The sequence below is a fragment of the Pseudophryne corroboree genome, chromosome 3 (genome assembly GCF_028390025.1).
Source record: "Pseudophryne corroboree isolate aPseCor3 chromosome 3, aPseCor3.hap2, whole genome shotgun sequence".
Lineage (NCBI taxonomy): Eukaryota > Metazoa > Chordata > Amphibia > Anura > Myobatrachidae > Pseudophryne > Pseudophryne corroboree.
This window is the reverse complement of record NC_086446.1, coordinates 617391768-617404192: the sequence shown is the minus strand read 5'-3', so window position 1 is coordinate 617404192 and position 12425 is coordinate 617391768. Positions and strand designations below refer to the sequence as shown.

The window sequence follows — 12425 nt, the reverse complement described above, 5'->3', positions numbered from 1 at the left end:
CTCAACAGAGCCGGCCCTAACCAATATGATGCCCTAGGCAAGATTTTGGCTGGTGCCCCCTAGCACCACCGCTGGTTCTGCCTCTGACCTTGCACCTCTTTCCTAGCACCATCACCCCTCACCCATAGCAGTCCTTGTACCCCCTATATTTTAAATAGGAACAGTTCGCACATTTGATGCACAGCCCAAAAAGGGGCATCTTCTTGCTGGGAAGGGGCATGGCCACACAATAGTAACCCCAATTCCAATTACGCCACACAGTACTGCAACTTTATTCACATATGATCATGCGATAGTGTCCATAATTCATATTACATCCCACAGTAGTATCACTTTACCTTATAAACGTTACTCCTCACAGTAGAGCCCCTTATTCACATTACATCACACTGAATTGCTCCTTATTCACATTACACCACACCTTATTGCTCTTTATTCACATTAGACGACACAGTAGTGCCCTTTCTATTTGCAACGCCACATAGTAGAGCACCTTATACACATAATGCCACACATTAGTGATGCATTTATACACAATTCCACACAGTAATGCCCCTTACACAAATGAGACACATTAATGTCCTTATAAACATAATGCACCTTACACATTATGACAACCTTTATTAATGCCCTTTTACACATAATGTCCCTTACACATATGCCGCACATTTTTAATGCCCTTACACACACAGTGCCCCCTACACATTTGCTGCACATTATTAGTGCCCCTATACACATAATGACACACATACAGTAGTACCCTGTTACACATATGCCGCACATTATTAATGCCCTTATACACATAATGACACACAGTGGCCCTTTACACATATGTTGCACATTATTAATGCATTTTTACATGACACACAAAATGCTCCTTACACATATTCTCAACACTACTGCACAACCAACCCACTCACATGCACACAGTACTTACACTTCCACTAACACTGTGACCTCTGCCTCTGCTTGGATACAGATTTGTCCTCACAAATCTTGCATCAATGCTAACGTCGGGCACTTTTTTTTTAATGAAAATGCATCTTCTTTGCATTGCTATGTGGCTAGGATGCACAAGCAGCTCCTGCTGATTAAACTGATATGCAGCATGCCAATATACTGTGTGAGACTGTGGCTGTATCTGCATATGAAATGCTACATACAGAATATAGGCATGCCACATATAATTTTTATCAGCAGAAGCTGATGATGCCCCTAGGCATATCAAATGCCCTAGGCAATTGCCTAGTTTGCCTATGGCCAGCTCTGCCCCTCAAATACGGACACATACGCAGGTCAGTACGGTGGACTTCTGGACCTCCACCATTCTTGATGCTTTACCAACAGGCTGACTTTGCATTGTGCACAAATGGTATGGGGACTTCTTTACTTAAGAGCTAAAGTACCAAATATTTTCTTATGCTTCACAGCTAGTTTTCCCTGACGTCCTAGTGGATGCTGGGAACTCCGTAAGGACCATGGGGAATAGACGGGCTCCGCAGGAGACTGGGCACTCTTAAAAGAAAGATTAGGTACTATATCTGGTGTGCACTGGCTCCTCCCTCTATGCCCCTCCTCCAGACCTCAGTTAGAATCTGTGCCCGGCCAGAGCTGGATGCACCTAGTGGGCTCTCCTGAGCTCACTAGAAAAGAAAGTATTTGTTAGGTTTTTTATTTTCAGTGAGATCTGCTGGCAACAGACTCACTGCTACGAGGGACTGAGGGGAGAGAAGCAAACCTACCTGCTTGCAGCTAGCTTGTGCTTCTAAGGCTACTGGACACCATTAGCTCCAGAGGGATCGAACACAGGGCCCGACCTCGATCGTCCGTTCCCGGAGCCGCACCGCCGTCCCCCTTGCAGAGCCAGAAGACGGAAGATAAAGATGAAAAACGGCGGCTGAAGACTCCTGTCTTCATTAAGGTAGCGCACAGCACTGCAGCTGTGCGCCATTGCTCCCATAGCACACCACACACTCCGGTCACTGTTGGGTGCAGGGCGCTGGGGGGGGGGCGCCCTGGGCAGCAATTAGTTTACCTTTTGGCACAAATAGCACATAATACAGTGTATAACACTGTATATGTGCAAAAACCCCCGCCACTAACATTATAAAAAGCGGGAGAAGCCCGCCGCTGAGGGGGCGGGGCTATCTTCCTCAGCACAGCCAGCGCCATTTTCTCTTCACAGCTCCGCTGGAAGGACGCTCCCCAGGCTCTCCCCTGCAGTATCCTGTACAACAAGGGTAAAAAAGAGGGGGGGGCGGCACATAAATTTAGGCGCAATTTGTGTTAATAAGCAGCTATTGGGAAAAATCACTCAGTATAGTGAAAATCCCTGTGTTATATAGCGCTGTGGTGTGTGCTGGCATACTCTCTGTCTCCCCAAAGGACTTTGTGGGGTCCTGTCCTCAGTCAGAGCATTCCCTGTGTGTGTGTGTGTGTGTGTGTGTGTGTGTGTGTGTGGTGTGTCGGTACGGCTGTGTCGACATGTTTGATGAGGAGGGCTACGTGGAGACGGAGCAGGAGCCGATAAGTGTGATGTCGCCCCCTACGGGGCCGACACCGGAGTGGATGGATATGTGGAAGGTATTAACCGACAGTGTCAACTCTTTACATAAAAGGTTTGATGATGTAACAGCCTTGGGACAGCCGGCATCTCAGCCCGCACCTGCCCAGGCGTCTCAGGGGCTCAAAAACGCCCGCTAGCTCAGATGGCAGACACAGATGTCGACACGGAGTCTGACTCCAGTGTAGACGAGGATGAGACAAATGTATAGTCCACAAGGGCCATCCGATGCATGATTACGGCAATTAAAAATGTGTTGCACATTTCTGACATTAACCCGGTTACCACTAAAAAGGGTATTATGTTTGGGGAGAAAAAGCAGCCAGTGACTTTTCCCCCATCTGATGAATTAAATGAATTGTGTGAAGAAGCGTGGTGTTCCCCTGATAAGAAACTGGTGATTTCTAAGAGGTTACTGATGGCGTACCCTTTCCCGCCAATGGATAGGTTACGCTGGGAGACATCCCCTAGGGTGGACAAGGCGCTCACACGATTATCTAAAAGGGTGGCACTGCCGTCTCAGGATACGGCCGCCCTAAAGGAGCCTGCAGATAGAAAGCAGGAGGCTATCCTGAAGTCTGTATATACACACTCAGGTACTATACTGAGACCTGCTATTGCTTCAGCATGGATGTGTAGTGCTGCAGCAGCATGGTCTGATACCCTGTCAGACAACATTGATACCCTCGACAGGGATGCTATTTTGATAACCTTAGAGCATATAAAGGACGTCGTCTTGTATATGAGGGATGCACAGAGGGACATTTGCCGGCTGGCATCTAGAATTAATGCAATGTCCATTTCTGCCAGGAGAGTATTATGGACTCGGCAGTGGACAGGTGATGCTGATTCTAAAAGGCACATGGAGGTTTTGCCTTATAAGGGTGAGGAATTGTTTGGGGACGGTCTCTCGGACCTCGTATCCACAGCAACAGCTGGGAAGTCGACTTTTTTACCTCAGATTCCCTCACAGCCTAAGAAAGCACCGTATTATCAAGTACAGTCCTTTCGGCCTCAGAAAGGCAAGCGGGTCAGAGGCGCATCCTTTTTGCCCAGAGGCAGGGGTAGAGGAAAAAAGCTGCACCAGACAGCCAGTTCCCAGGAACAAAAATCCTCCCCTGCTTCCACTAAGTTCACCGCATGACGCTGGGGCTCCACAGGTGGAGCCAGGTGCGGTGGGGGCGCGTCTCCGGAACTTCAGAGACCAGTGGGTTCGCTCACAGGTGGATCTCTGGGTTCTACAAGTGGTATCTCAGGGATACATGCTGGAGTTCGAGGCGACTCCCCCTCGCCGTTACCTCAAATCAGCCTTGCCAGCGGCTCCCAGGGAAAGGGAGGTAGTGCTGGCGGCTATTCACAAGCTGTACCTTCAGCAGGTGATAATCAAGGTTCCCCTCCTTCAACAGGGACGGGGTTACTATTCCACAATGTTTGTGGTACCGAAATCAGACGGTTCGGTGAGACCCATTCTAAATTTAAAATCCTTGAACACTTATGTAAGGAAGTTCAAGTTCAAAATGGAATCGCTCAGGGCGGTTATTGCAAGCCTGGAAGAGGGGGATTTTATGGTGTCGCTGGACATCAAGGACGCTTATCTGCATGTCCCCATTTACCCACCTCATCAGGAGTACCTCAGGTTTGTGGTACAGGACTGTCATTACCAATTCCAGACGTTGCCGTTTGGTCTGTCCACGGCACCGAGGGTATTTACCAAGGTAATGGCCGAAATGATGATACTCCTTCGGAAGAAGGGAGTTATAATTATCCCGTACTTGGACGATCTCCTTATAAAGGCGAGGTCCAAGGAGCAGTTGTTAGTCAACGTAGCACTATCTCGGGAAGTGCTGCAACAGCATGGCTGGATTCTGAATATCCCAAAGTCGCAGCTGATTCCTGCGACGCGTCTGCTGTTCTTGGGCATGATTCTGGACACAGAACAGAAGAAGGTGTTTCTCCCGGTGGAGAAGGCCCAGGAATTGTCATCTCTGGTCAGGGACCTCCTGAAACCAAAACAGGTGTCGGTGCATCACTGCACGCGAGTCCTGGGAAAGATGGTAGCCTCTGACGAAGCAATTCCCTTCGGGTGGGATCTGTTAGACAAGTGGTCCGGATCGCATCTTCAGATGCATCTGCTGATCACCCTGTCCCCGAGGGCCAGGGTGTGTCTGCTGTGGTGGCTGCAGAGTGCTCATCTTCTCGAGGGCCGCAGATTCGGCATACAGGACTGGGTCCTGGTGACCACGGATGCAAGCCTCCGAGGTTGGGGGGCAGTCACTCTGGGAAGGAACTTCCAAGGACAGTGGTCAAGTCAGGAGACTTCCCTTCACATAAATATTCTGGAACTAAGGGCCATTTACAACGCCCTGAGTCAAGCAGAACCCCTGCTTCAAAACCAACCGGTGCTGATTCAGTCAGACAACATCACGGCGGTCGCCCATGTAAACCGACAGGGCGGCACAAGAAGCAGGATGGCGATGGCAGAAGCCACAAGGATTCTTCGATGGGCGGAGAATCATGTGCTAGCACTGTCAGCAGTGTTCATTCCGGGAGTGGACAACTGGGAAGCAGACTTCCTCAGCAGGCACGACCTCCACCCGGGAGAGTGGGGACTTCATCCAGAAGTCTTCACGCTGATTGTAAATCGTTGGGAACGGCCACAGGTAGACATGATGGCGTCCCGTCTCAACAAAAAGCTAAAAAAATATTGCGCCAGGTCAAGAGACCCTCAGGCGATAGCTGTGGACGCACTAGTGACACCGTGGGTGTACCAGTCGGTTTATGTGTTTCCTCCTCTTCCTCTCCTATCCAAGGTACTGAGGATTGTAAGAAAGAGAGGAGTAAGAACTATACTCATCGTTCCGGATTGGCCAAGAAGAACTTGGTACCCAGAACTACAAGAAATGATCTCAGAGGACCCATGGCCTCTGCCTCTCAGACAGGACCTGTTACAGCAGGGGCCCTGTCTGTTCCAAGACTTACCGCGGCTGCGTTTGACGGCATGGCGGTTGAACGCCGGATCCTAACGGAAAAGGGCATTCCAGATGAAGTGATTCCTACGCTGATAAAGGCTAGGAAAGACGTGACAGCACAACATTATCACCGTATATTGCGAAAATATGTTGCTTGGTGTGAGGCCAGGAAGGCCCCTACAGAGGAATTCCAGCTGGGTCGATTCCTGCACTTCCTACAGTCAGAAGTGACTATGGGCCTAAAATTAGGATCCATAAAGGTCCAGATTTCGGCCCTATCTATTTTCTTTCAAAAAGAACTGGTTCACTGCCTGAAGTTCAGACGTTTGTTAAGGGAGTGCTGCATATTCAGCCCCCTTTTGTGCCTCCAGTGGCACCTTGGGATCTTAACGTTGTGTTGGATTTCCTGAAATCCCACTGGTTTGAGCCACTTAAGACCGTGGAGCTAAAATATCTCACGTGGAAAGTGGTCATGCTATTGGCCTTAGCTTCGGCTAGGCGTGTGTCAGAATTGGCGGCTTTGTCGTGTAAAAGCCCTTATCTGATCTTCCATATGGACAGGGCAGAATTGAGGACTCGTCCCCAATTTCTCCCTAAGGTGGTATCAGCGTTTCATTTGAACCAACCCATTGTGGTGCCTGCGGCTACTAGGGACTTGGAGGACTCCAAGTTACTAGATGTAGTCAGGGCTTTGAAATTCTATGTAGCCAGGACGGCTGGAGTCTGGAAAACTGACTCGCTGTTTATCCTGCATGCGCCCAACAAGCTGGGTGCTCCTGCTTCAAAGCAAACTATTGCGCGCTGGATCTGTAACACGATTCAGCAAGCTCATTCTGCGGCAGGATTGCCGCATCCTAAATCGGTAAAAGCCCATTCCACAAGGAAGGTGGGCTCTTCTTGGGCGGCTGCCCGAGGGGTCTCGGCTTTACAGCTTTGCCGAACTGCTACTTGGTCGGGTTCAAACACATTTGCTAAGTTCTACAAGTTTGATACCCTGGCTGAGGAGGACCTTGCCTTTACTCATTCGGTGCTGCAGAGTCATCCGCACTCTCCCGCCCGTTTGGGAGCTTTGGTATAATCCCCATGGTCCTTACGGAGTTCCCAGCATCCACTAGGACGACAGAGAAAATAAGAATTTACTCGCCGGTAATTCTATTTCTCGTAGTCCGTAGTGGATGCTGGGCGCCCGTCCCAAGTGCGGACTCTCTGCAATACATGTATATAGTTATTGCTTAACTAAAGGGTTATTGTTATGAGCCATCTGTTACTGAGGCTCAGTTGTTATTCATACTGTTAACTGGGTATGGTTATCACGAGTTGTACAGTGTGATTGGTGTGGCTGGTATGAGTCTTACCCTGGATTCCAAATCCTTTCCTAGTAATGTCAGCTCTTCCGGGCACAGTTTCCCTAACTGAGGTCTGGAGGAGGGGCATAGAGGGAGGAGCCAGTGCACACCAGATATAGTACCTAATCTTTCTTTTAAGAGTGCCCAGTCTCCTGCGGAGCCCGTCTATTCCCCATGGTCCTTACGGAGTTCCCAGCATCCACTACGGACTACGAGAAATAGAATTACCGGTTAGTAAATTCTTATTATCTATGTGTTTATGCCAATACAATCTAATAGCTTTGCCTAGAGCTATTTGACAGTACTTATTGCAATTGTATTATTTCTGCCTTTATATGCATTTATTTGTTTCTAAGCCAATTATTTGCATAGCTATTCTGCTAGTATCTGCTGCAGTGCGAATTGCTTAGCAGTTACCTGTTGCTCTATATTTATTAATAAATGTATTGTTATTTTTTCTATAACTTGTGACATATTCTTCAGCACCACAAAGGTTTTTACTATATTTTTTGTACCAGTTCACAGTATATGTAGTTTAACACTGCCTATAGCGAAGCCCACAATAATTGGCAGTGTAATGGACGGCTGTGGTTAAACAGTCGCTCACTGTTATGTCTTATGCATGGAGCGGCTTACCGCCAGCGGGACTGTATGGTAACCAGCGTCTTAAGTGGAAATAGAAGAACGGCTTCCCATGTAATAGTAGTCTTACAGACGTCCATGGCTATTATCCTAGGGGTTCGTCTTGAATTTTAAGACCATATTTATGCATTTCTCTGCTTAAGTACACAGCTGAGGGAATGTTTTTTGAGCAGTGACTATTTTTTTTAGTAATATTGTGACCATAATGAAAGCATAAAGTTAACTTTCCTAATCTCTAGTTCTTAACGTACAGGACAGAAGCCATGTGATTACATTTGACTAGTACAGCTGTGTCTTCATATATCTAGCTTAAATACGCCATGCGGATGCCTGTAGCGAGTGAACTGACAGGTCCCATGCAGCTCCGTTAGTATTGGGCGTTTCTTTTTGGGGTTTTTTTATTGACTAAAGTTTGTCTTAAATGCCAAACAGCGATGTGACCTAGGACGCACCAGGAGACTGTGCTGATTAATTTAATATGTGGCACTTGTATATCTGTGTGCAACTAATGCTGGGTACACACTAGGCCATCCGGCTGATCCACCGACCTATTGAACTATCAGTAAATGCATGCAAACTTACCGATCGCCTGCCCGCTGTATTGTCCTTGCCATCACAACTGGGCAGGCATTTACTTGTGATGTCAGTCACCGGTGGCTTCTGCAGCAAGTGTATGTACACACAGCACGATGCGCCAATATATCGCCCATTGGCTGTGCTGCAGGGCCTACGCAAAATGTCTGTGAACATTGTCGTTAATAGACATATATTGCTGGTACACACCTACCAATGCGCCCACGATATATTGACCGTTCAGTTTAATGGCCAATATATTGCCCAGTGTGTTCTCAGCTTGAGTCTGTAAAACAGAGCACAATAGAATTTGGTATGGAAAAAGCCACTGCCACTGCATTGTAGCACTTCGTATGCCGATTCAGAGACTCAATCACACACGGATATGCAAGTGTCACAGATCGAATTAATACGCACATTCCTGGTGCATCCTAGCCACATCGCATAGCACCCGAGATGCATTTTCGTCAAAAAAGACTGTCAACGGTAGCAGAGTCTCACTAGGACCTGGCATACCAAGAGGGGCTGTTTAGCACGATTACTGGAAAAATGTTTGAGGACACATCTGTACAAGTGTGAAAAAAATAAATTGGTTTTCATTTTACAATAATACTTGATACTGACAACGTTGACTGTAGGTATTTTTGTACTCTGTAATTACCTTCTGCCTGTCTTTGTCTGCCATGCGTGCCAAAATATTTTTTGTTAAATCACTACTCTTTTTCTTTTAGGAATATGAAGCTCGCACAGGGAGGACATGTAAAATTCCAACACAATCCACAAGACGTAAAAAATGTGAATTTGAGCCACTTTCTACAACAGCACTTATCTTAGAGGATCGGCCTGCGTAAGAATAGCTATATACTGTTTTTCATATAATAGCTCTTCATGTTTTCTCTTGATAGTAGCTCTTAAAATTGCAGATACGTATTTAGTTGCTTTTTTGTTTTCATTATTTTTGTGCTATATCGCAGTGGTTCCCAAACTTTCTTTTTTGTTAATCTGGAAAAAAAATATTAAATTAAGTCATCCTTAGGTTCCGTTATGTGGTTGTGTACAGTTATGCTTCTGATTGTCCACATTTTATGATTGGTAGCATCACTTTGACAATAAATAGAGCTGGTCCTGAACCACCAACCCGCAGTACCCCAGGGTGCCTAAGCAAACAGTTTAAGAACCACTGGTTTATGGTACAGGTTGAGTATCCCATATCCCAATATTCCGAAATACGGAATATTCTGAAATACGGACTTTTCTCTATCGTCCTAGTGGATGCTGGGGTTCCTGAAAGGACCATGGGGAATAGCGGCTCCGCAGGAGACAGGGCACAAAAGTAAAGCTTTCCGATCAGGTGGTGTGCACTGGCTCCTCCCCCTATGACCCTCCTCCAAGCCAGTTAGATTTTTGTGCCCGGCTGAGAAGGGTGCAATCTAGGTGGCTCTCCTAAAGAGCTGCTTAGAAAAGTTTAGCTTAGGTTTTTTATTTTACAGTGAGTCCTGCTGGCAACAGGATCACTGCAACGAGGGACTTAGGGGAGAAGAAGTGAACTCACCTGCGTGCAGGATGGATTGGCTTCTTGGCTACTGGACATCAGCTCCAGAGGGACGATCACAGGTACAGCCTGGATGGTCACCGGAGCCTTGCCGCCGGCCCCCTTGCAGATGCTGAAGTAAGAAGAGGTCCAGAATCGGCGGCAGAAGACTCCTCAGTCTTCTAAAGGTAGCGCACAGCACTGCAGCTGTGCGCCATTTTCCTCTCAGCACACTTCACACGGCAGTCACTGAGGGTGCAGGGCGCTGGGAGGGGGGCGCCCTGGGAGGCAAATGAATACCTATTTTGGCTAAAAATACCTCACATATAGCCTCCGGAGGCTATATGGAGATATTTAACCCCTGCCAGAATCCGTTAAGAGCGGGAGACGAGGCCGCTGAAAAAGGGGCGGGGCCTATCTCCTCAGCACACAGCGCCATTTTCCCTCACAGAAAGGCTGGAGGGAAGGCTCCCAGGCTCTCCCCTGCACTGCACTACAGAAACAGGGTTAAAACAGAGAGGGGGGGCACTAAATTGGCGTTAGAAATATATAAAAAAAGATGCTATAAGGGAAAACACTTATATAAGGTTGTCCCTATATAATTATAGCGTTTTTGGTGTGTGCTGGTAAACTCTCCCTCTGTCTCTCCAAAGGGCTAGTGGGTCCTGTCCTCTATCAGAGCATTCCCTGTGTGTGTGCTGTGTGTCGGTACGTGTGTGTCGACATGTATGAGGACGATGTTGGTGAGGAGGCGGAGCAATTGCCTGTAATGGTGATGTCACTCTCTAGGGAGTCGACACCGGAATGGATGGCTTATTTAGGGAATTACGTGATAATGTCAACACGCTGCAAGGTCGGTTGACGACATGAGACGGCCGACAAACAATTAGTACCGGTCCAGACGTCTCAAAAACACCGTCAGGGGTTTTAAAACGCCCGTTTACTTTAGTCGGTCGACACAGACACAGACAGGGACACTGAATCCAGTGTCGACGGTGAATAAACAAACGTATTCCTTATTAGGGCCACACGTTAAAGGCAATGAAGGAGGTGTTTCATATTTCTGATACTACAAGTACCACAAAAGAGGGTATTATGTGGGATGTGAAAAAACTACCGTAGTTTTTCCTGAATCAGATAAATTAAATAAAGTGTGTGATGATGCGTGGGTTCCCCCCGATAGAAAATTATGGGCGGTATACCCTTTCCCGCCAGAAGTTAGGGCGCGTTGGGAAACACCCCTTAGGGTGGATAAGGCGCTCACACGCTTATCAAAACAAGTGGCGGTACCGTCTATAGATAGGGCCGTCCTCAAGGACCAGCTGCCAGGAGGCTGGAAAATATCATAAAAAGTATATACACACATACTGGTGTTATACTGCGACCAGCGATCGCCTCAGCCTGGATGTGCAGAGCTGGGGTGGCTTGGTCGGATTCCCTGACTAAAAATATTGATACCCTTGACAGGGACAGTATTTTATTGACTATAGAGCATTTAAAGGATGCATTTCTATATATGCGAGATGCACAGAGGGATATTTGCACTCTGGCATCAAGAGTAAATGCGATGTCCATATCTGCCAGAAGATGTTATGGACACGACAGTGGTCAGGTGATGCAGATTCCAAACGGCACAAAGGTGTATTGCCGTATAAAGGAAGAGGAGTTATTTGGGGTCGGTCCATCGGACCTGGTGGCCACGGCAACTGCTGGAAAATCCGCCGTTTTTACCCTAAGTCACATCTCTGCAGAAAAAGACACCGTCTTTTCAGCCTCAGTCCTTTCGTCCCTATAAGATCATATCTGCCCAGGGATAGAGGAAAGGGAAGAAGACTGCAGCAGGCAGCCCATTCCCAGGAACAGAAGCGTTCCACCGCTTCTGACAAGTTCTCAGCATGGCGCTGAGACCGTACAGGACCCCTGGATCCTACAAGTAGTATCCCAGGGGTACAGATTGGAATGTCGAGACGTTTCCCCTTCGCAGGCTCCTGAAGTCTGCTTTACCAAGGTCTCCCTCCGACAAGGAGGCAGTATGGGAAAAAATTCACAAGCTGTATTCCCAGCAGGTGATAATTAAATTACCCCTCCTACTACAAGAAAAGGGGTATTATTCCACACTATATTGTGGTACTGAAGCCAGAAGGCTAGGTGAGACTTATTCTAAAAAAATTTTTGAACACTTACAAAGGTTCAAATCAAGATGGAGTCACTCAGAGCAGTGATAACGAACCAGGAAGAAGGGGACTATATAGTGTCCCGGGTCATCAGGGATGCTTACCTCTATGTCCCAAATTTGCCCTTCTCACTAAGGGTACCTCAGGTTCGTGGTGCAGAACTGTCACTATCAGTTTCAGACGCTGCCGTTTGGATTGTCCACGGCACCCTGGGTCTTTACCAAGGTAATGGCCGAAATGATGATTCTTCTTCTAAGAAAAGGCGTCTTAATTATCCCTTACTTGGACGTTCTCCTGATAAGGGCATAGTCCACGGAACAGTTGGAGGTCGGAGTAGCACTATCTCGGATACTGCTACAACAGCACGGGTGGATTCTAAATATTCCAAAATCGCAGCTGATCCCGACGACACGTCTGCTGTGCCTAGGGATGATTCTGGACACAGTCCAGAAAAAGGTGTTTCTCCCGGAAGAGAAAGCCAGGGAGTTATCCGAGCTAGTCAGGAACCTCCTAAAAACAGTGCATCATTGCACAAGGGTCCTGGTAAAAATGGTGGCTTCCTACGAAGCAATTCCATTCGGCAGATTTCACGCAAGAACTTTTCAGTGGGATCTGCTGGACAAATGG

At 47.5% G+C, this 12425-nt stretch overlaps 1 protein-coding gene across 1 annotated transcript in view; it reads left to right on the top strand.

Moving 5' to 3' along the window:
* Nucleotides 1-12425, top strand: part of TBC1D12 (TBC1 domain family member 12) — a 307345-nt gene that overhangs the window by 222702 nt on the left and 72218 nt on the right. Inside the window, exon 4 of the mRNA XM_063961654.1 lies at nucleotides 8825-8940. Coding sequence (XP_063817724.1) covers nucleotides 8825-8940 — 116 coding nt within the window. The remainder of the gene's footprint in view (nucleotides 1-8824; nucleotides 8941-12425) is intronic.